General features: G+C 52.3%; 1 protein-coding gene and 1 long non-coding RNA gene across 10 annotated transcripts in view; both read right to left on the reverse strand.

Moving 5' to 3' along the window:
- The window catches only part of LOC123835145 (uncharacterized), a 37,416-nt gene extending 27,793 nt beyond the window's left edge, over positions 1 to 9,623 (reverse strand). For 3 of the 9 annotated variants that reach the window (XR_010406687.1, XR_010406688.1, XR_010406684.1), the window contains exons 1-2: positions 9,021 to 9,367; positions 8,758 to 8,923 (exon numbers count right to left, since the gene is read on the reverse strand). This is a non-coding gene — a long non-coding RNA (uncharacterized LOC123835145). Of the gene's footprint in view, positions 1 to 8,757; positions 8,924 to 9,020; positions 9,373 to 9,533 lie in introns of those variants that run through there. The other 6 variants (XR_010406685.1, XR_010406686.1, XR_010406683.1 and 3 more) reach the window with 5 other exon arrangements.
- Positions 9,624 to 15,160: 5,537 nt separating this feature from the next.
- Positions 15,161 to 21,130, reverse strand: part of DPP6 (dipeptidyl peptidase like 6) — a 689,297-nt gene continuing 683,327 nt past the window's right edge. Inside the window, exons 23-26 of the mRNA XM_064575688.1 lie at positions 20,137 to 20,195; positions 19,190 to 19,262; positions 19,031 to 19,104; positions 15,161 to 17,038 (exon numbers count right to left, since the gene is read on the reverse strand). Of these exons, the coding sequence (XP_064431758.1) occupies positions 16,892 to 17,038; positions 19,031 to 19,104; positions 19,190 to 19,262; positions 20,137 to 20,195 (353 nt within the window). The 3' untranslated portion in view covers positions 15,161 to 16,891. The remainder of the gene's footprint in view (positions 17,039 to 19,030; positions 19,105 to 19,189; positions 19,263 to 20,136; positions 20,196 to 21,130) is intronic.

A 21,130-nucleotide genomic window follows, 5' to 3' on the forward strand; every position in this document is an offset into this window, starting at 1 on the left:
AGAACCTAAAAAAACAACAGATCAATGAAACCAGGAGCTGTTACTTTGAAAAGATACAAATTTGATAAATTTTCAGCCAGACTCATCGAGAGAGAGAGAAAGAGAACTCAAACAAAATCAGAAATGAAAGAGCAGTACAACCAACACCACAGAAATAAATACATCAAAAAACTCCCAACAAATGAAAGTCCAGGACCAGATGGCTTCACAGGTGAATTCTACCAAACATTTAAAGAAGAGTTAATATCTACTCCTCTCAAATTATTCCAAAAGATAGAAGAGGAAGGAAAGCTTCCAAATTCATTCTATGAGGCCAGCATTACCCTGATACCAAAACCAGATAAAGACACCACAAAAACAATAAATAAATAAAGAGAACTACAGGCCAATATCTCTGATGAACATAGACACAAAAATCATCAACAAAATACTAGCAAAACAAATCCAACAATACATTTAAAAAAAATCATTCACCACAAACAAGTGGGATTTAGTCCTAGGATGCAAGGGGTTCAATCAACGTGATACATCACATCAATAAGAGAAAGGATAAAAACCATATGATAATTTAAATAGATCCAGAAAAACCATTTGACAAAGTACAATATCCATTCATGATGGAAACCCTCAATAAAGTAGGTCTATAGAGGGACCATACCTCAACATAATAAAGGCCTTAAATGAAAAACCCACAGCCAACATCATCCTCAATGGGAAAAACTGAGAGCCTTTCTCCTAAGGTCAGGAACAAGACAAGGATGTCCACTCTCACCACTTTTATTCAACATTAGTACTAGAAGTACTCGCTACAGCAATCAGACAAACAAAAGAAAGAGAAGGCATCCAAATTGGTGAGGAAGAAGTAAAACTTCCACTATTTGCAGATGACATGATACTATATATATAGAAAACCCTAAAGACTCCACCAAAAAACTACCAGAACTGATAAATGAATTCAGTAAGGTCACAGACACAAAATCAATACACAGGAATCTTGCATTTCTATGCACTAATAATGAAGTAACAGAAAGGGAATTAAGGAAAACAGTCCCATTTACAATTGCACCAAAAAGAATTAAATACCTAGGAATAAACTTAACCAAGGAGATGAAAAACCTATACTCTGAATACTATAAAACACTGATGAAAGAAATTGAAAATGACCCAAACAAATGGAAAGATATCCCATGCTCATGGATTGGCAGGTGTGGGAACCTCAGGGCCACAACAGCTCATGTACAGACAGTCAGTGCCTATTGCTTTATGGGCCACTCAAAAGGATCACCAGAGGCGTTTGAACTATATAAACCAGAAAAATCCATCGATTGCTGCTCCCTGCCCTACTCCATCTGAGGATACTTCGAGTCTGACATGTAGAAATCTCCCCACTGGCAGCACTCAGGACTCAGACACTGGGTTTATAATTTGCTCCAACCACCAAACTGTGTTTTTCTTTTGTTTCCATAGAAATGCATCTCCTTAATTACCTGACTGCTTGCTGAACAAGGCAGAGTCTATACCATGGCTAACACCACTTGCTGCACCATTAACTCCTCCTGGGAAGTAAAAACTCCTCTAAATAAAATCAGGAATTAAGTCTCACAGGCACAAGAGGCCCCTGACCACCACACACACACCTTTTTTAAGGTGGATAGGACTGGTTTACTGATCTATTCTCTTGGATACTCACTGGGATCAGATCAACTTTAGAGGCTATCTACACTGTTACTACTCCTTGGAATACACTCGGGGATGAAATTAACGACATCATGTAGTGCCAAACTATGTGGGAAAATGTCTAAGTTCTCAAATAGGGAACTACCTCTGACACGCCCTCAATTAACACAAGGGGCCAAAAGTTACATCCTGCAATGTCAAATCCTTCCCTTCCAAGGTCCTGACTGCACCCTAAGTCAGTTGAAGTAGTTACAGAAGAAAGACCTCTGTCCATGCTCCGTAGAAAGGAATGAAGGATTGACAATGGGAATTTATAACAGGAAAAATCTCAGCACGTCTGACTCCATGTTGCTTCTATTTCCCTTGCTGCCGTGACCTGAAGGTTAGAAACTTCTGCTTAGCCCTGCACGTACGTATGTTACAGCTAAGGTTTACAAAACCTGCTCTTTACCCAAAACCCATCTCATCCAAGGAGATAAGAAAAGTAGCCCGAGTGGTCATCATCCCAATTCTTCAATTGAGGAATAGTTATAACTCAGGGAGGAACTGAAACCATGCCCCACAGGGTTAATGAGGTTGAAACTAGCAGAAGATTTAAAGCCCGTTTTAGTCAGCTGTTGTGTCTTTCAGTCCCCGCTAACAAATCCACTAGCTGTCTCTGCAGCAGCCTGGGCTCAGGGTCAACTGATACGGTTCCTGCCTGGAACAGCTTCGCCCTGCATTCCTTACCAGAGACAACAAGCCCAAGACCCTGTCCAGGTCATACCAGCTCTCAGAGCGCACCTACAGCCGCTTCTTCCTGTCCTGAGATACCCTCCTGACACCAGGGCCTGAACTTGGTCTCCTCCTGATGTTATGTCTCTGCCCAGAGTAACCATGGAATGTACGTTAGGAGTCCGTCTACTCCGTGCACATGCTCCATCTTCTCTCAGGAGTAATCGTACATTCCCCACCTTCTATCAAAATGCATGTAAAGGATCTGGATTTTTCTCCTGCTTATGTCTATCGCAACATCACATTGCTTCCTTCAACTTGTACTTATTAGAATTCTTTTACTCTCCATGCATCGTTGAAGCAAATGCTTTACCAAATGCAAAACCAGACAATCTAAGCCAAGAATATGTACTGATTGCTCGTCAGTCGGACTTCATATAGAACATGTATCACTCCTTAGCTTCCCACCATTTACATTACAATGAGTTTACCCCACCAAGGAACTCTGGATGAAAAAATATGTATGTTCATTCCTAGCACCAGGGCAGATAAGCCAGGCATGCTGGCACCAAGGGACATGAAAACTTAAGATTGATTGTCCGTGACCAGATTGACGGTCCACGCTTTCTGAGGAAAGATTATTGATCAAACGGAGGAAGTGATAAAGGACAATTTAACTTTTAACATTTGTGGGCCCTGCTCCTGGGCTCCCAGGGAAGCTATACTTTAACGTTTACCAGGGTCAAAATGACTCAGCAAAACCTCAGAGCATGGGCTCTATTTCTGTCCTGGGCACAAACTGTACATCTGCTTTGTTTTAAAAAAAAACTGACCCAAAGGAGCATTCCAAACATAAAAAAAAAAAATCTCTCTGGGTCCCATAAGATTAAAGTCATTTAGCTTTGCACATACTAAAACATAAAATAAGGAGAAAAAAATAAAGTCTGTAACTTTCTGGGAAGTCCTTTGTCACAATGATTTGTAACTCTTTATGAAGAAAACCACAAACACAGGCTATCAGATTGGATAAAAAAACAAGACCCATCGATATGCTGTCTGCAGGAGACTCATTTTAGACCCAAAGACACCCCCAGATTGAAAGTGAGGGGGTGGAAAACCATTTACCATGCTAATGGACACCAAAAGAAAGCTGGGGTGGCAATCCTTATATCAGACAAATCAGATTTTAAACCAAAGACTGTAATAAGAGATGAGGAAAGACACTATATCCTACTGAAAGGGTCTATCCAACAAGAAGATCTAACAATTGTAAATATCTATGTCCCTAACATGGGAGCAGCCAATTATATAAGCCAATTAATAACAAAAGCAAAGAAACACATCGACAGCAATACAATAATAATGGGTGACTTTAACACCCCCCTCACTGAAATGGACAGATCATCTAAGCAAAAGATCAACAAGGAATAAAGACTTTGAATGACACACTGGACCAAATGGACTTCACAGATATATTCAGAATATTGCATCCCAAAGCAACGGAATGCACATTCTTCTCTAGTGCCCATGGAACATTCTCCAGGATAGATCACATCCTAGGTCACAAATCAGGTCTCAACCGGTACCAAAAGATTGGGATCATTCCCTGAGTATTTTCAGACCACAATGTTTTGAAACTAGAACTCAATCACAAGAGGAAAGTCGGAAAGAACTCAAATACATGGAGGCTAAAGAGCATCCTACTAAAGAATGAATGGGTCAACCAGGAAATTAAAGAAGAATTTAAAAAATTCATGGAAACCAATGAAAATGAAAACATAACTGTTCAAAATCTTTGGGATGAAGCAAAGGCAGTCCTAAGAGGAAAGTATATAGCAATACAAGCTTTTCTCAAGAAATAAGAAAGGTATCAAATACACAACCTAAACCTACACCTAAAGGAGCTGGAGAAAGAACAGCAAATAAAGCCTAAACCCAGCAAGAGAAGAGAAATAATAAAGATCAGAGCAGAAATCAATGAAATAGAAACCAAAAGAACAATAGAACAGATCAACGAAACTAGGAGCTGGTTCTTTGAAAGAATTAACAAGATTGATAAACCCCATCTATGAAAACCCCACAGCGAATATCATTCTCAATGGGGAAAAACTGAGAGCTTTCCTCCTAAGGTCAGGAACGTGGCAGGGATGTCCACCATCACCACGGCTATTCAACATAGTATTTTCTTCAAAAAGAAAAGAGAAATGACCCAAATCAACAAACTCATGAATGAAAGAGGAGAGATCACAACCAATACCAAAGAAATACAAACAATTATAAGAACATATTATGAGCAACTCTATGCCAGCAAATTAGATAACCTGGAAGAAATGGATGCATTCCTAGAGATGTATCAACTACCAAAACTGAACCAGGAAGAAACAGAAAACCTGAACAGACCTATAACCACTAAGGAAATTGAAGCAGTCATCAAAAATCTCCCAACAAACAAGAGCCCAGGGCCAGATGGCTTCCCAGGGGAATTCTACCAAACATGTAAAGAAGAATACCTAGTCTTCTGAAACTGTTCCAAAAAAAAAAAAAAAAAAAAGATGGAAGGAAAACTTCCAAACTTGTTTTATGAGGCCACCATTACCTTGATCCCCAAACCAGACAAAGACCCCATCAAAAAGGAGAATTACAGACCAATATCCTTGATGACCATGGATGCAAAAATTCTCACCAAAATACTAAGCAATAGGATCCAACAGTACATTAAAAGGATTATTCACCACGACCAAGTGGGATTTATCCCTGGGCTGCAAGGTTGGTTCAACATCTGTAAATCAATGTGATACAATACATTGATAAAAGAAAGAACAAGAACCATATGATCCTCTCAATAGATGCAGAAAAAGCATTTGACAAAGCACAGCATCCTTTCTTGATCAAAACTCTTTGGAGTATAGGGATAGAGGGTACAAACCTCAATATCATAAAAGCCATCTATGAAAACCCCACAGCGAATATCATTCTCAATGGGGAAAAACTGAGAGCTTTCCCCCTAAGGTCAGGAACGTGGCAGGGATGTCCACCATCACCACGGCTATTCAACATAGTATTAGAAGTCCTAGCCACAGCAATCAGACAATAAAAAGAAATAAAAGGCATCCAAATTGGCAAAGAAGTCAAACTCTCACTCTTTGCAGATGATATGATACTTTATGTGGAAAACCCCAAAGACTCCACCCCAAAACTGCTAGAACTCATACAGGAATTCAGTAAAGTGGCAGGATATAAAATCAAGGGCGCCTGGATGGCTCAGTTGGTTAAGCGACTGCCTTCGGCTCAGGTCATGATCCTGGAGTCCCTGGATCGAGTCCCGCATTGGGCTCCCTGCTCTGCAGGGAGTCTGCTTCTCCCTCTGACCCTCCCCCCTCTCATGTGCTCTCTCTCATTCTCTCTCTCTCAAATAAATAAATAAAATCTTTAAAAAAAAAAGGATATAAAATCAATGCACAGAAATCAGTGGCATTCCTATACACCAACAACAAGACAAAAGAAAGAGAAATTAAGGAGTCAATCCCATTTACAATTGCACCCAAAACCATGAGATACCTAGGAATCAATCTACCCAAAGAGACAAAGAATCTGTACTCAGAAAACTATAAAACATTCATGAAAGAAATTGAGGAAGACAGAAAAAAATGGAAAAACGTTCCATGCTCATGGACTGGAAAAACAAATATTGTGAAGATGTCAATGCTAGCTAGAGCAATCTACACATTCAATGCAATCCCCATCAAAATACCATCCACTTTTTTCAAAGAAATGGAACAAATAATCCTAAAATTTGTATGGAACCAGAAAAGACCCCGCATAGCCAGAGGAAGGTTGAAAAAGAAAAGCAAAGCTGGCGGCATCACAATTCTGGACTTCAGGCTCTATTACAAAGCTGTCATCATCAAGGCAGTATGGTACTGGCACAAAAACAGACACATAGATCAGTGGAACAGAATAGAGAGCCCAGAAATGGACCCTCAACTCTATGGTCAACTAATCTTCGACAAAGCAGGAAAGAATGTCCAATGGAACAAAGACAGTCTCTTCAACAAATGGTGTTGGGAAAATTGGACAGCCACATGCAGAAGAATGAAACTGGACCATTTCCTTACACCACACACAAAAATAGACTCCAAATGGTTGAAAGACCTCAATGTGAGACAGGAGTCCATCAAAATCCTAAAGGAGAACACAGGCAGCAACCTCTTCGACCTTAGCTGCAGCAACTTCTTCCTAGAAACATCGCCAAAGGCAAGGGAAGCAAGGGCAAAAATGAACTATTGGGACTTCATCAAGATAAAAAGCTTTTGCACAGCAAAGGAAACAGTCAACAAAACCAAAAGACAACTGACAGAATGGGAGAAGATATTTGCAAATGACATATCAGATAAAGGGCTAGTATCCAAAATCTATAAAGAATTTATCAAACTCTACACCCAAAGAACAAATGGTCCAATCAAGAAATGGGCAGAAGACATGAAGAGACATTTTTCCACAGAAGACATCCAAATGGCCAACAGACACATGAAAAAGTGCTCAACATCGCTTGGCATCAGGGAAATCCAAATCAAAACCTCAATGAGATACCACCTCACACCAGTCAGAATGGCTAAAATTAACAAGTCAGGAAATGACAGATGTTGGCGGGGATGTGGAGAAAGGGGAACCCTCCTACACTGTTGGTGGGAATGCAAGCTGGTGCAGCCACTCTGGAAAAACAGTATGGAGGTTCCTCAAAAAGTTGAAAATAGAGCTGCCATATGATCCAGCAATTGCACTACTGGGTATTTACTCCAAAGATACAAATGTAGGGATCCGAAGGGGTACGTGCACCCCGATGTTTATAGCAGCAATGTCCACATGGCCAAACTATGGAAAGAGCCAAGATCTCCACTGACAGATGAATGGATAAAGAAGATGTGGTCCATATATACGATGGAATATTATGCAGCCATCAAAAAACGTGAAATCTTGCCATTTGCAATGATGTGGATGGAACTGGAAGGTATTATGCTGAGCAAAATAAGTCATTCAGAGAAAGATAATGTATCACATGACCTCACTGATATGAGGAATTCTTAATCTTAGGAAATAAACTGAGGGTTGCTGGAGTGGTGGGGGGTGGGAGGGATGGGGTGGTTGGGTGACAGACATTGGGGAGGGTATGTGCTATGGTGAGGGCTGTGAATTGTGTAAGACTGTTGAATCACAGACCTGTACCTCTGAAACGAATAATACATTATATGTTAAAAAAAAAAAAAAAGATAGCAGGAGGGGAAGAATGAAGGGGGTGAAATCGGAGGGGGAGACGAACCATGAGAGACGATGGACTCTGAGAAACAAACTGAGGGTTCTAGAGGGGAGGGGGGTGTGGGGATGGGTTAGCCTGGTGATGAGTATTAAAGAGGGCACGTATTGGATGGAGCACTGGGTGTTATACGCAAACAATGAATCACGGAACACTACATCAAAAACTAACATCACCATAATAATAAAAGAAGAAATACAAAATAAAAAAAAATTTAAAAACCCATAAGCATATATAATCCTGCACCACATGGTCCTTCCCCAGAGCCCTCTCTTCTTTGTGAAGACTGTGTGTCCTGGGGTAGTGGTCTTAACTTGGGTTCCAGTAAGAGTCTTCCTTTCTCTTTAAAAATTTTAAAAAAGGTTTGTTCATTTTGCATTGATAACTTCTCTTCCTTAGAATGATGCCTTTTTGTATGGAAAGTTATCACACACCCCCCCCCCCACAGGCACACAATCTATTTTCCCCAGAAAAACATTTGAACTTTTGAAAGTCTCTGCCTATATTAATAAGAAGCAAAGTTACTTTCTAGGTTTGGATATAACGGTATCAGAACTTAAGAACTGGTTACAAATCCCGCAATTCATAACTAAACTGCAAATACCTCCTGCAGATGCAAAACTACTCATTTTAACAGCTCCTGAAAACGAGCAACACTTGCTTTTGTGTTCAGTGAAGCCCAGGAAACAAAAACAGCCTCTTTGAAATAGTACCTTAACAGGATGCACGGAAGAGATGGAGGACGGCACACCTGCTAATCCCAAAGATAATTACATCACAGAGTTTCAGCACAGATGGACGAATTTACAGATGCTAGTTAAATGCTCAATTAGCCCGAAGAGAAGCACCTGTAAGAACACGGTTCTGGAATGCAGCACCCAATGCATGGAATGATAGACTCAAACTATCAGGGCTGGTCTGGAACCGGAGGCCTGGCGTGAGGGCGCAGCCACGGTGAAGGCTGTCGGGGTCCCTTCTGAATGTTCAAGCAGGGCATGGTTTGTACCCAGAGAAGCCGCTGCAAAGGAGGCAAGGCTGCCTGGAGGCCACATTACCTGGTGTTTCCCAAATCGCTGACTGGTGGAGGCTGTGCGGTGGTCAGGTGTCCCGGGCATGCCCTCCGCGCAAGGCTGGGCTCTGCCTCCGGAACCCCCGAGGGCTCTCTGGGACCTGGACGTTCGCCAGTTCACCAGCTGGGTCTAGGAGTGAATCAAGGCCGCTCTGAAAGCAAAGGACACACAGGCCTGGGTTAGAAGAGTGCATGTGCCCGTCCGCGATCTTGAGCATTTTCTTTAACGCTTCACAGCAGTTTCCGTACCCCACGCAGGCCCACGGCGAGGACGCGTCCGTGGTCACCGCTGTCCGCCGCGGCCGCAGGGTCTCCGCCCACCGTCCCCGAGCAAGTCCTCAGCGAGGCGTCTCCCCGCCCGGCCTGGCACCTGCCCGCCACCGTGCTTCCCAGGCCGCGCCGGGCCCCCGCCCCGAGGGCCCCCCGCCCCGTCTCCGGCCGCGGCTCGCCGCGGCTTCGGCCCCCGACGCGCGAGGAGGCTGCGGGCGGGAGCGCCCGGCGCGGCCTTCAGGCCCTCGCGCCCCTGCGCTCCCCGGCCCGCAGCCCTGCGCGCGGCTCCTGGGTGTCCGGCCTTGGCTCCCTCCTCCGCGCTGCGGCCGCCCCTGCTCGCGAGAGCCCGCCCTTCCGCGCCCTGCCTGTGCCGCCCGCGCCGGAGCGGAGCCGGGCGCGGGCCGGGCACCTCCCCTCCCCTCCCCGGGCTCCCACGCCGCCACCGCGGCCTCCCCGCCGCCTGCCAGGCCCCGGCACCCGCCTGCCCCTCACCGAAGCGCCGCCGGCGGGCGGGCGGCGTCCCCGCGCGGCCCCGGAGGCGCGGAGGGGCCTTGCCGGGCACCTGGGGGTGGGGGCGGGAGGGCTGGGCTGCGGGGCGGGGCCTTGCCGGGCTCCTGGGGGTGGGGGCGGGAGGGCTGGGCTGCGGGGCGGGGCCTTGCCGGGCTCCTGGGGGTGGGGGCGGGAGGGCTGGGCTGCGGGGCGGGGCCCTGCCGGGCACCTGGGGGTGGGGGCGGGAGGGCTGGGCTGCGGGGCGGGGCCTTGCCGGGCACCTGGGGGTGGGGGCGGGAGGGCTGGGCTGCGGGGCGGGGCCTTGCCGGGCTCCTGGGGGTGGGGGCGGGAGGGCTGGGCTGCGGGGCGGGGCCTTGCCGGGCTCCTGGGGGTGGGGGCGGGAGGGCTGGGCTGCGGGGCGGGGCCTTGCCGGGCTCCTGGGGGTGGGGGCGGGAGGGCTGGGCTGCGGGGCGGGGCCCTGCCGGGCTCCTGGGGGTGGGGGCGGGAGGGCTGGGCTGCGGGGCGGGGCCCTGCCGGGCACCTGGGGGTGGGGGCGGGAGGGCTGGGCTGCGGGGCGGGGCCTTGCCGGGCACCTGGGGGTGGGGGCGGGAGGGCTGGGCTGCGGGGCGGGGCCTTGCCGGGCACCTGGGGGTGGGGGCGGGAGGGCTGGGCTGCGGGGCGGGGCCCTGCCGGGCACCTGGGGGTGGGGGCGGGAGGGCTGGGCTGCGGGGCGGGGCCTTGCCGGGCTCCTGGGGGTGGGGGCGGGAGGGCTGGGCTGCGGGGCGGGGCCTTGCCGGGCTCCTGGGGGTGGGGGCGGGAGGGCTGGGCTGCGGGGCGGGGCGGGGGCTCAATGTGGGTGCACGAGGTGGGGGCGGGGCTGGCTGGGGGCGGGGCTGGCGGGAGAGCTCTGTCCTCCGCGGCGGGGAGGGAGGCCCTGGTCCTGCCCCTGGGGGCACCTGCCGGGGGTCAGGCTTCCCAGGGCCTTCTCAGGCGTGTGGGCCGGACGGGCCCAGCGCCTGCCCGCCTGGCGGGAAGCAGGACTAGCGCGATGAGGGGCTTGCACACGTTGACGGAGGGCGCGTTTCACGTGATCGGAGCCGCTTAGGGACCCTCGGTCGGCCAGCACATGGCCCATTGACTGGAGCCCCAGAGTTCACGTGGCCTGTCCAGGGCCACCGAGCTGTTTCCGGAACTTCTGACTGGGAAGAGAGGCCCCACTTCCAGCGCCTGGACACCTGTTTCCCAAAGACTTTTCAGGATGTAGTTTAAGAAACTGTTGAAATGCAAATTGTCAGGCCTTTTTCAGCTCTTTTGGTTAAAGATTTAAAAAAACAAATCCTAGACGTTCTGAACAACATTAGTTCCACTTTATGGACTGGTTACTGCGGGCTAAGCATGACTTGAGGAATTTCCGCCCGTTGCTCACATCGTTGTCCCTCTGAGTGACTATGTTCCACCAAGGAGAGGCGTTAGGCTCTGGGAGGTTAGGACACTTGCCCCGGGATGGAGGGCAGCAGAGACCTGGAGAGTAGACGGCTCATGGGACTCCCCGCTTGCGTTCTGCCCACCGGCCCCACCTCCCGGTCCTCTCCTCATTGGAGCTGTCCTTTCTGGGAAGCGGGTGCCGGGCCCTCGGGTCCAGGCCCAGCGGCCGTCCCAGCGCCCGCGTGAAGCCGCGCCCAGCGCGCCCGGCCCAAGCAGCAATCCCTCGCTGACGTCAGAACTGCGCCTGTCCAGCGGTCCTGGGAGGTGGCAGAGGGCCTGCGGGTGAGTGTGGCCACGACCTCCTGGGGCGCATGGGCCCGTGATGGTGGCCCGTGATGGTGTGCCGCCAGGAGCCTGCCGCCCTCCGAGAATCCTACTGGGGATTTTACTTCCCATGAGCGGCAGGATATCTTGTTAAACCCCGTTGTTGGGGTTAAAGATGGCTTTCTTGTGACAAACCAGGACTTCTTCAGGTGTTGATGAAGAAAGTGACTTCACAGATGGAAAAGCCCGTTAGGAGACATTTACTGTGTGTTCTTTCAGGGAACCCCGTGAGAAATACCCCTTCACTATGGCCAGCACGCTGTCCTCCCCGAAATACTGTGAAGACCCTGGGGTGGGCGCTGACCGGCCTCCTCACCACCAGAAGCTCACCCTCTGAGCCTCTGGGCAGAGCCCTGGCTGTGTCACCGAAACTGGCCCATCTTTGGGAGATTTGGGAGGTGGCTGTGCTGGGGGCAGGAGGGTGTCTGGGGAGGTTGGGGAGGAGTAAATCAAGTGAGTGCAGGTTGATTTAACCCTATGTTCCCACATCACCAGCAGTGACTCACCCCTCATGTGTGTCTCCGGCATCCAGGCCCTGAGCTAGCCAGATGGAGGGCCCCTGGAGAGGCACCCCAATTCCCACTGGCCCTTGGCCGGGCCTCGTGCTGGCCTCCAGCCCCTGCTGGCTCCAGCTGTCCACGTGGGACTTCACTTACAGAGATCTGAACCCACCAGCGCAGAGGACGGATGCTGTCTTCCTCCATCTACTCTCCCCCAAATAAAGCAGCCCCGTGCTTTGTGGGGGAAGAATCAGATCACCGAAAGAAACAAGTTCAACAGAGGGGATCTGCACCACCAATGACAGAAGTCACGTTACAGGCACGTCCTGGGTCAGGAGACCATCTGGCTGCTCCAGCATCACCTTGGCCTCAGGTGACTGGAGTGAGGACCCGAGGTCATGCAGGCCATCCTGAGTGTTAGAAACGTTTTTCATTATTGGCTACAAGACAGGCCATGGACGCAGGTCTTTTAGAAACAGCTGCTTTGTCATGGGGCTAAAGTGCTACGTGAAGGCTCTGGCCTGGTCAGCCAGAGTATGGCCTTCCAGAATTCCCCATGAGCCGGCCCTGCCCCACCTGACCTGGAATCCGGGGGGACCTGGGCCCTGGGTCCAGATGCCTACAAACATCCTGTCCTGTCTGGAAGCCAGGAACGGGAGCCCTGCAGGGGCGTCGGCCCAGCCCAGAGAGCTGGAGGGGAGTGGGACCGGTGAGACCTCGGGGCTCAGGCTCCTGTGTGTCCCCCTGTGTGTCCTGTGTCTGCACGTGGGAATCCCCGGGACCCTTGGAGGGCTCGGGTGGGGAGGACAGGCAGCAGGTGCGGCCCAGAGCCTTGGCCTTTCCTGATTCAAGGCAGCATCTCTGGAATTTCTCCTGCTCCCTGCGCTTTTCCATGGCCCCTTGTGCGTCATGTACATTTTGCTGAATTTTCACTGCTGCCTGGTGCAGCCACAAAGACCGTTGCTGTTATTCTATTTTACTGTGAAAAATGGGACCCAGAGACGTCGAGAGGCTTGGCAGGGGCGCAAGGACGGGGTTGGATGGGGCAGTGGTGCAGAAGGCTCAGCTTCCCCGCCTCCCGCCCGCCCCATGCCACACTGCTGAGCCCTCGGAAGACCGACCTTGCTGGCGTTAAGCACGGAGGGGGTGACCTGCGGGCCAGGAAGGAAGCGGCCAGAGAGATGAACGGTGCTTCCTGACTCACCCCAAACTTGCAGAGCGCTCCGTCCCCAGCTCGGTGCTTGGAGACAGTGGTGACGGCTGTTGGAGTTTGTCCGGTTTTGGTTTTTGCTTTAGGGAAGGAAAGTGCCAAAAAAAGGGATTTGTACCAGGTGACAGATTTGCAAGCAGGTGCCTTCAATCATCCTCAGTGCTAGAGAGCGTGCGGGACTCAGGCCCCCTGCCTGGCAGAACTGAGCAGGAGTTGGACCCATCTCTGGATTCGTTGTTGGCCCAGAACCTGGACATCGACACCCACTTCCACCAAGTCTGGCTCTGTGTTGGCCAGAGGCTTGGGACCCCTAAGCTGGGAGGCAGAGAGCCCCAGAGGCACCTGCGAGGCCTGGAGGCCTGGCCTACGGGGCTGATACCCTGAGAAAACCCAGCGAGGGCAAGAGGCCCAGGGCGCTGCTGCTGACTTCCCCTGGGTTTGGGGGCAGCACCCATGACCCCCCGGGCTTTAGATCCCCTATCTGATGAGAGGCTGATGGTGAATGGCAGTTTTGCAGCTTGTGGTTTGCAGAAGAGCCCATCCAGACCCTCTGGGAAGCCCTACTTGGAGGCAGTCCCCCTGGGGTGGGGACCCCTGCCTCAATCCTCCCACCTCCTCCCTCTCTCCTCCCTCTTCCCCGTCCCTCTCCCCTCCTGACCCCAGGGCCCCCACCCGCCCCTGGACAACTCCTCTCCAACACCTACTCTCTGGCTGGAGGAAAATAAACACAGACCCCCTGCCAGGAACTGACCACGTCCTCCCCAAATTCGTATGTTGAAATCTTACCCCCGGTGTGGTGGTGTTAGGAGGTGGGGCGGTGGGGAGGTAATTAGGTTTAGATGAGGTCATGAAGGTGGGACCCCCATGAAGCAGTTAGTGCCCTTAGAAGAAGAGAGAGTGCCCTCCCCGCCCCGTCCCCTTCTCTCTCTGCCCATGAGGTCTAGGAACCAGGAGGAGAGCTCTCACCAGGAACCGATCGGCCAGCACCTCCATCTTGGACTCCCAGCCTCCAGAACTGGGAGAAATACATTCCCGTTGGTTAAGCCGCCAGCCTGTTGTATATTGTTCTGGAAGCCTGAGCAGACACCACCCAAGGGAGAGAAGCAGAGGCTGCTGGCTCAGAGCCGGCTGGAGCGCAGGCTCTGCGGCCGTCGTGCGTGCTCGGTGGGGACGCAGAGGCACGCATGGGGTGGGACAGCCTCACAGTGGAAAAAGGGGGTCGGGGCGCCCCGCCGGGGGCCGTGGGCACGGGGATGCCGGGACGGCTAACTGGAAGCAGGATCCTACAGGACTGGCTGGGGGAGTGGATCTGGCTTTCCCGTTGGCTCTCAGCTGGAGGCGGGCGCACCTGGCCCCTATCGATCAAATCTGGCCGTTTGGGGCTGATGGCTGCGTGTTGTGGGTCGGAATTCTGCGTTTATATATGATCTCGACATTGCTGTCTGCATATCCAGTCTCTCACCAGGCTTCCCGGGCTCTCCTGTGATTATCTTAAGAGCTCACACAGTGTGCTAATGGAGGGGGGGCCAAGGGAGTCTCTGAAATGCCTCTCTAGTCTCTCTCTGACACTGGGGTTTCAACAGGGGCTTCCAGAAGGCAATCAGCCCATCACAAAATCATTCTGGGACTGCTAGGTCAGGCAGGAGAGGGAGGGGTGTGTTTTCAGGCCAGTGGGGAGAGAGCCCCCCACATGCACACCTCTGAGAATGTGGGAGCCCATGTCCTAGGAGATGCCAAAGAGGAATCCCCAACACATGGAGGTTTTTCTAGAGTTTTCTAGCGGGCCATGTTACAGTCTCAACTGAGAGCCAATTTTGTTCTTGGTGTTAGGGAATATCTCTGTCTTCAGCCTAAAACCCGAAAGACACAACTCAAATTCATTTTCTCTGGTTGACTTGGGACTTGGATCTCTTTGATCGGTCCTATCCTTCTTGCTATCAATACCCTGCCGCCGCGGATCTGGTTCTTACTTGCTACACACCAGGAGGCTCTTGGGGATGTGCGTCTGTCTTGGGTAGGGCTCAGGAAGCACTTTAAAAGACGTCAGGCTTTGCACACTTTCTAAGGAGGGGTGGTGGAGGATAAGCAAGAAAAGAGCTATCCGAGTGGTAAAATAATGTTTTATTCCATGGATGAACAAACGCTACCATGCCACATTCTCACGTTCCCCCTGCCAGATCTCGCGGCCAAAGCTGGCTTCCCCTGTCAGGCCTCGCTGGCTTTGCAGTGGGTCAAGCCCACGGACAAAGCGAAAACACGGTCACGTGGCATTCAGAGTGGGTCCTGCCGCTCACGTGCTGGTCCTTTTCACACGCAGTGACGTCTCGCCTGAACAAATCCGTGATGGAGACCTTCCAACTGCGCCAAGCGCAACTGACATCCAGAACTCACGTGGATGCATCCCAAACCCCCAAATGCCAAAAAGCTACATGGACGAATCTTCTCTGCTGACGGGACGTCGAGGACCCCCCGGCAGGACCGGAAGCTGGAGACGTCAGTCCTGACATTCAGGTTGTCGACAAGCTCCAAAGGAAACAGTAGTGACGGATGGGTTTCTACCTCGCACCTGTGGGGAGTGCAGGTCAGCCACCGAGTGTCGAGTGTCGGCATGCAGGCGACACGGTGAGAGCCGATGGGGGGCAGCGCCGATCCGGTCCCTATGCACAACAAAACGGAATATACACTGGGGCGCCGGCTGTACATCCGGTCAGGGGACCTCCTTCACGTTGACAGGCTGCCTGCACGCGGTGCTGAGGGCACTGAGCCGTCCCCAGGGCGGGAGGCGGCCGCACACACCCACGCGTCCCCGCAGGACGCCTGTCCCCTGCACACGGACAGACTCGGGGGCGGAGTCAACCCTTTGTCTTCTCTTGTTTTTTTTTTAACCAAATGCCATCTGAGAAGCCTCAACAACTTATCAAGGGGGAAAAGGATGCGCTTCAAGACATACGGAGATCGTGTGAATCTAAGCCAAATCCTAATGCAGCTTTGGGGGAAAGAAGTTTTACTGATGACTTTTTTTTTAGTGAATGGTGTTGGATGTCTTCTCCCCCCCAGTTTTTTTGAAATTTCTCCACGAAGTCTCACGACAGTCTTGAGGGGAGAGCAGTTAGTTACTTCTGATCTGTTTCTTTATCAAACGAGTGCAAAGCCTACACATTGACCGAACACAAAGCGAAACAAAGCCAAAAAAAAAAAAAAAAAAGAAAGAAAGAAAGAAAGAGAGAAAGCAAGAAAGCAAGCAAGCACAGCAAAACCACCCCATGACCGGAGACAGTGTCAGGTAAAAACCATAGAAAAATACGAATTAATTCCATAAGGTTAACCATTAGCGTCGGCTACAGTGATACTCTGTACAGCCCTAAAATGCCGAATCTCCTAGTTACGGAGAGGAGCAAGCCAATCTACGGACGAGCCCTGTTAAAACAATTGTGCTCTAGTGGTCTCCACGGCGCGGTCACGGCGGGCGGGCGGGCGGACGGACGGACGGACGGACGGACTGGCGAGGGCGCCTGAGCGCTGCCGCGCGTGGCGGGGGCGCGGGGCCGGGCTCCTCACCGCAGCCTCTGCTCCGTTCCTCGCGGAGGGGCCGGGGGGAGGCGAGGCCGGGCGGCTCCAGGTGCCCGGGAGCCCGGGTGAGCGAGGGCGCGCCTCGGCCTGGGAAGGAGCCGGCTCCCGGAGCGACCCCGCCTTCGCGACGCAAGACACACATGCTGTGGGGAGTCACGCTTCTCGCCCCCGGCCCCGCCCCCGCGGGGGAGGGAGGAGGGTCCCGGCTGCTCGCAGTTCCAGGAGGGCCCCCCCGCCCCCCGCCCCGCCGGGGCGCTGGGGCTGCCTCGGGCTCAGTCCTCCTCCTCCTCCTCTCTCGCTGTGGCCGTGGGCAGCCTGTCCTGAGTGCGGAAGCATTCCACGAAGAAGCTGATGATGGATCGGAACAGGTGCTGGTGGAGGGAGGCGCTGTGAAAGTAATGGCCTTCGTCCGGGTAGATCTGCAGGGAGGGCAGGGAGACGTTACTGCCAGCAGCGGCCCCGGGGGCCTGGGGACCCTCGTGGGACTCGAACCCGGCACAGCCGGGACACCACGCACCCACGGCTCCATTTCAGCCTGCAAACGGATTTCCTAAGCCGCTCCAGGGCAGGCGCCAGCCCCGCCTTTGCTGGGAGGCTCTGCCGGGCACGGTGGGCTCGCGGGGCGTCGGCTGGCTAGACGAGATCACGTTCTGTTCAACAGACTCTGTACAGAGGCTCCGGCCCAGGTCTCCCAGGACCAGGACCCAAAGACATGGGAAGAATTCTGCGCTGTCCCCACAACCCTGGCCGGCGTTTGCCTCACCCCGGGACCGCGGGCAGGTAACTTCACCGAGCCTCAGTTTCCAGTTGTGCCTAGCGGACACGAGCATCCTGATAGAACCCAGCTCATAAAGCTCTGTGAGGATTCAGTGATAGACTCCCTGCGAAGTGGTTAGAGTCAGACCACGACACAGGGACTGAGTGTAGTGACGGCCCCCGTCCCCTAGGCGTGCTGCACCATTTTCACACAACAGTACCTGTTTGGGCAGGCACTCAAAGCCAAGTCTAAAGGACCTGGAAGCCCACGTTGTTTCCATGATGCCAGGCTGCCCCCAGCATCTGGAATCCTGTCTTCCTCTCTGTCTTTGGAGGATGGTGTTCACCTTTAGAGTATTTATTAATGATGGAATGGAGCTGTTATATAGACATTAAAATGTCTATAGTCCGAAAGGACACGAGGTAGGATGCACGCCTCTCCCTCTCTAGGTCCCCAGTCCCTATGCCCTTCCCTGGAGTTGATCACTGTCACAAATTCACTGAGTATCTGTGCAGACATTTGCTGTGCCTGGAGGCATGGCACTGGGCTGCGGTCCCTTTACTGTCTCGAGTGTGGTCTACAGTGCATCTTGCTCAAAATCTTGCTGGTTTAGCTTGGTCTACACCTGGGGGAGTGATCCACATTAGCACGTGGAGATTTACCTTTTAACCTGCCACGGCTGCATTATGTGTCTAGAATGTATTTAACCACGGCAGCTATCAGCTTTACTACGATCTGAACTTTCAGAAGCAAGCTCGAAGGTAACATTAACCAAGTTCTTCCTTCCCCATTCATCAACACTCAGGCCAAATCCCCTCCCTGCAGGAAGCTCCCCCCGACTGGCCCAGCCCACGTGTGACCCTCCAAGATGGCGACGCGGCAAGGCCAGGAGCTCAGGACAGAAGGCAGGCAGCAGTCCGTGCCAGGGCTAGCGCTGAGGGACAGGTTCCTAGTGGAGGAAATCTCCCATTTATGTCTAGACCTGAAAAACCACCGGGGTCATGCGTGTTTTGCCAAAGGAACCCATGGTCAGGAAGGAAACGGAAGATGTTTCTAGAAGCAAAACTGTGCATTGCTGGAAGGAGCCCAGACTTGAGCTGCTGGCTTAGTACTTGATGCCAGTGAAAACAAGGCTGTGAGTTTGTTTCGTGGGAAGGGTAGTCCTCTAACTGATGCTCAGCCACAGATGATTCTGGAACATTCTGCCAGAATTTAGTGAATGTGGGGTGCTGTCCAGAGGGAGGCTAGTGGAGAAGGCTCAGGACCTGCACATGTAAAGCCCCCCAAAGCCCCCAGAATGCTGCTCTCATCAACACTGGGACAACAGCCCCATCCTCACCCGCAGGGACGCCACCAGCCTCACTGCGGAGAAGCGGTGCCTGTCTTGGCCTTGCTCACCGCCCGGAGGCGGGGGGCGGTGGAGACCTGAAGGGGTTTGCGCACAGCTCGAGTGCAGAACCGTGCGATCATCATCAATTACTAGAGAAAATAAGCATGTGCCAATTCGTCTGGCCCGATGCGCCCCTGCCCGTCTCTGACAACCGTAACACAGGTGCGTCTGCAGAAATGGGATGAACTGAATACCAATCAGTTCTTTTTCCACGGAAAGGATGTCTCTCTCCAAGTGTGGAGCAGAGACGTGCAAATACTGTACCTGTAAACTGTAATTAGCCTTCCCCTTAATTAGTTGTGTAATGAGTTCTGCCGTGTGCTGGAAATGGATTTTTTCTGTTAAAAAAAAAAAGAGGAAAGGACCGGTTAAACCCCTAACACCATCAGGGCAATGCTGCGAAGTGACATCCTTGGTCCTTACCGTCCGCGGTTGCGTGAATGATCAGAAACTGCTGTTCTTCCAGCGCCGACACGCGGTGTGCCACCTTGGTCATCTGCACATGCGGGGGCAAGGGGACAGAGTTGGTGGGCCTCTAGCCGCTAGCGAGGGGTTCGTACTGGACCCCTGACTGAGAAGGTAGTGGGGGTCCTGGGGCCAGTCTCGGGAGGATGGGGTGGTGGTGGGCTTTCCGTGTGAGGGAAACACACAGTGCATCTCTGCTGCCCTGCAGGGGTGCCCCCGAGGAGGAGGAAGATCTCAGCTGCCCTGCCGGGGTGCCCCCGAGGAGGAGGAAGGGGTGGAAGAGAAGGGAGCACAGGAGCTCTTTCACCCGCGGCCGGTGGCCTTAGGGGGCTCTCATTCCAGCCGGTGCCACTGGGAGAGGACACCTGGCCCCACGGTCCCGCGGTCCGAGCATGGATTCCGGCTCCGAAGCCAGCCCCCCGCCCCCCGCAGCAGAAGTGTGGCCTCGTTCTGTGGCCGGCCAAGAAACACCCCATGTGACACCCACACCAAGTCAGTTCAGTGGCTATGACGGAGCAGGTGACATCAGAGGACTTTCTGTCACCCAATCAATGGCTTATTTTCCCAAAGTGGAACCAGCCTTGGGGAAGGGGACCGGCAGTCATCAGTGCCCAACGACTGTGGATTCTGGGACAGACCCTCCATCCATCCAAGGACTTCCCTAACTCCCCTCCACGCCCCTCGGGTGCCAGAGAGGGAAACCGGACGGGCCCGGGAGAGGCCCTGGTCCCCTCGGTTCACAGCCTGGAGGAGGGTCTTCTCAGAGTGAGTTTGGTGGGGGAGGCGGAGAGCACAGTGGGCCCAGGGAGGGAGTGTGGGTCCCAGAGTTGGGCCAAGGCCAGAGGGGCGGGACCCATCTCACCCAATTCCCCATTCCGCCAGGAGGCGGGGGTGCCCACACCTACCTCATATGCTCTGTTGTCAAGTCCGTGGAGGCCCAAGTACCTCTCGGAAAACGCAGACGCTGGACACAAGCAGAGGAAGGCAGGGTTACCTGAGGCGAGTGGGTGCAGAGCCCCCAGACGTGGGGGGCGCCCTTGGTATGGGGCTGGGGGTGGGGCTGTGCACTCATCTGCAGGGCAAACGTTTGTTTCTAAAACACCCCTCAACCTGCAGGTCTTTGCCCAGGTAATCAGCACCGTAGTGACATTCAAATATGCTAGAGCAGGTGGCTGGGTTTTAAGCAATATAGCGAACCTTAATCAAGTGAAACAGTGCATCTGAATCCTCAGTAAACAGGATGACAGCCCCCACCCCCAACTTCGTTCCAACATATAGGAAGGGCAACAAATTCCAAAGAGCAGATTTTCATCAGGCTTTTTTTTTTTTTTTTTTTCTTTTTTAAAGGCTAGGCATGTCCCGTTCCAGCCAAAACCCTGGCTCCGGGTCCAGGTTCTGGGTGAGGAGCTGGTGTCTACCCTGTCAGGAAAGTCAGGATGGGAGGAGCTCCAAAGGCTTCTGCAAGTTGCAGGGCCTTCCTTAATTAAGGGGAAGAGACAGTGGAGGATTTTCCTGTCTGGGGCACTGTGACCAGCCAAGGTGTAGGATGGTACATTTACGTGCATTCAAATCAGGCAAATTTGAAATAGCATGATTAAAAAAATTAAAGGAGTCTCACTGAATTTAAAAAAGATGAAATATGCTACATGTCTTCCCATAGGAAAATTAATCTTAAGTCATTAAAATGTTGAATGAGGAGCGTTCTTATAGGACTGTGAGGTGAAGTTTGCATTAGAGCACTTCGGAAGCCTCAGTGCATCTTTTGTGAGCGCTCTGGCTGCAGGAGCCAGGGGCTGAGGGCTGCTGGACCCTGTGAGGCCCGGGCTGCTGAGCTGGGGCAGCGGGGCGGGTGCGGCCGGGTACTCGTAGGCTTGGCCGACCATGGACAAGAAGCCCTCT

The sequence above is a fragment of the Mirounga angustirostris genome, unplaced genomic scaffold (assembly GCF_029215605.1).
Source record: "Mirounga angustirostris isolate CCGP_5_RB_7025 unplaced genomic scaffold, mMirAng1.0.hap1 SCAF_12, whole genome shotgun sequence".
Lineage (NCBI taxonomy): Eukaryota > Metazoa > Chordata > Mammalia > Carnivora > Phocidae > Mirounga > Mirounga angustirostris.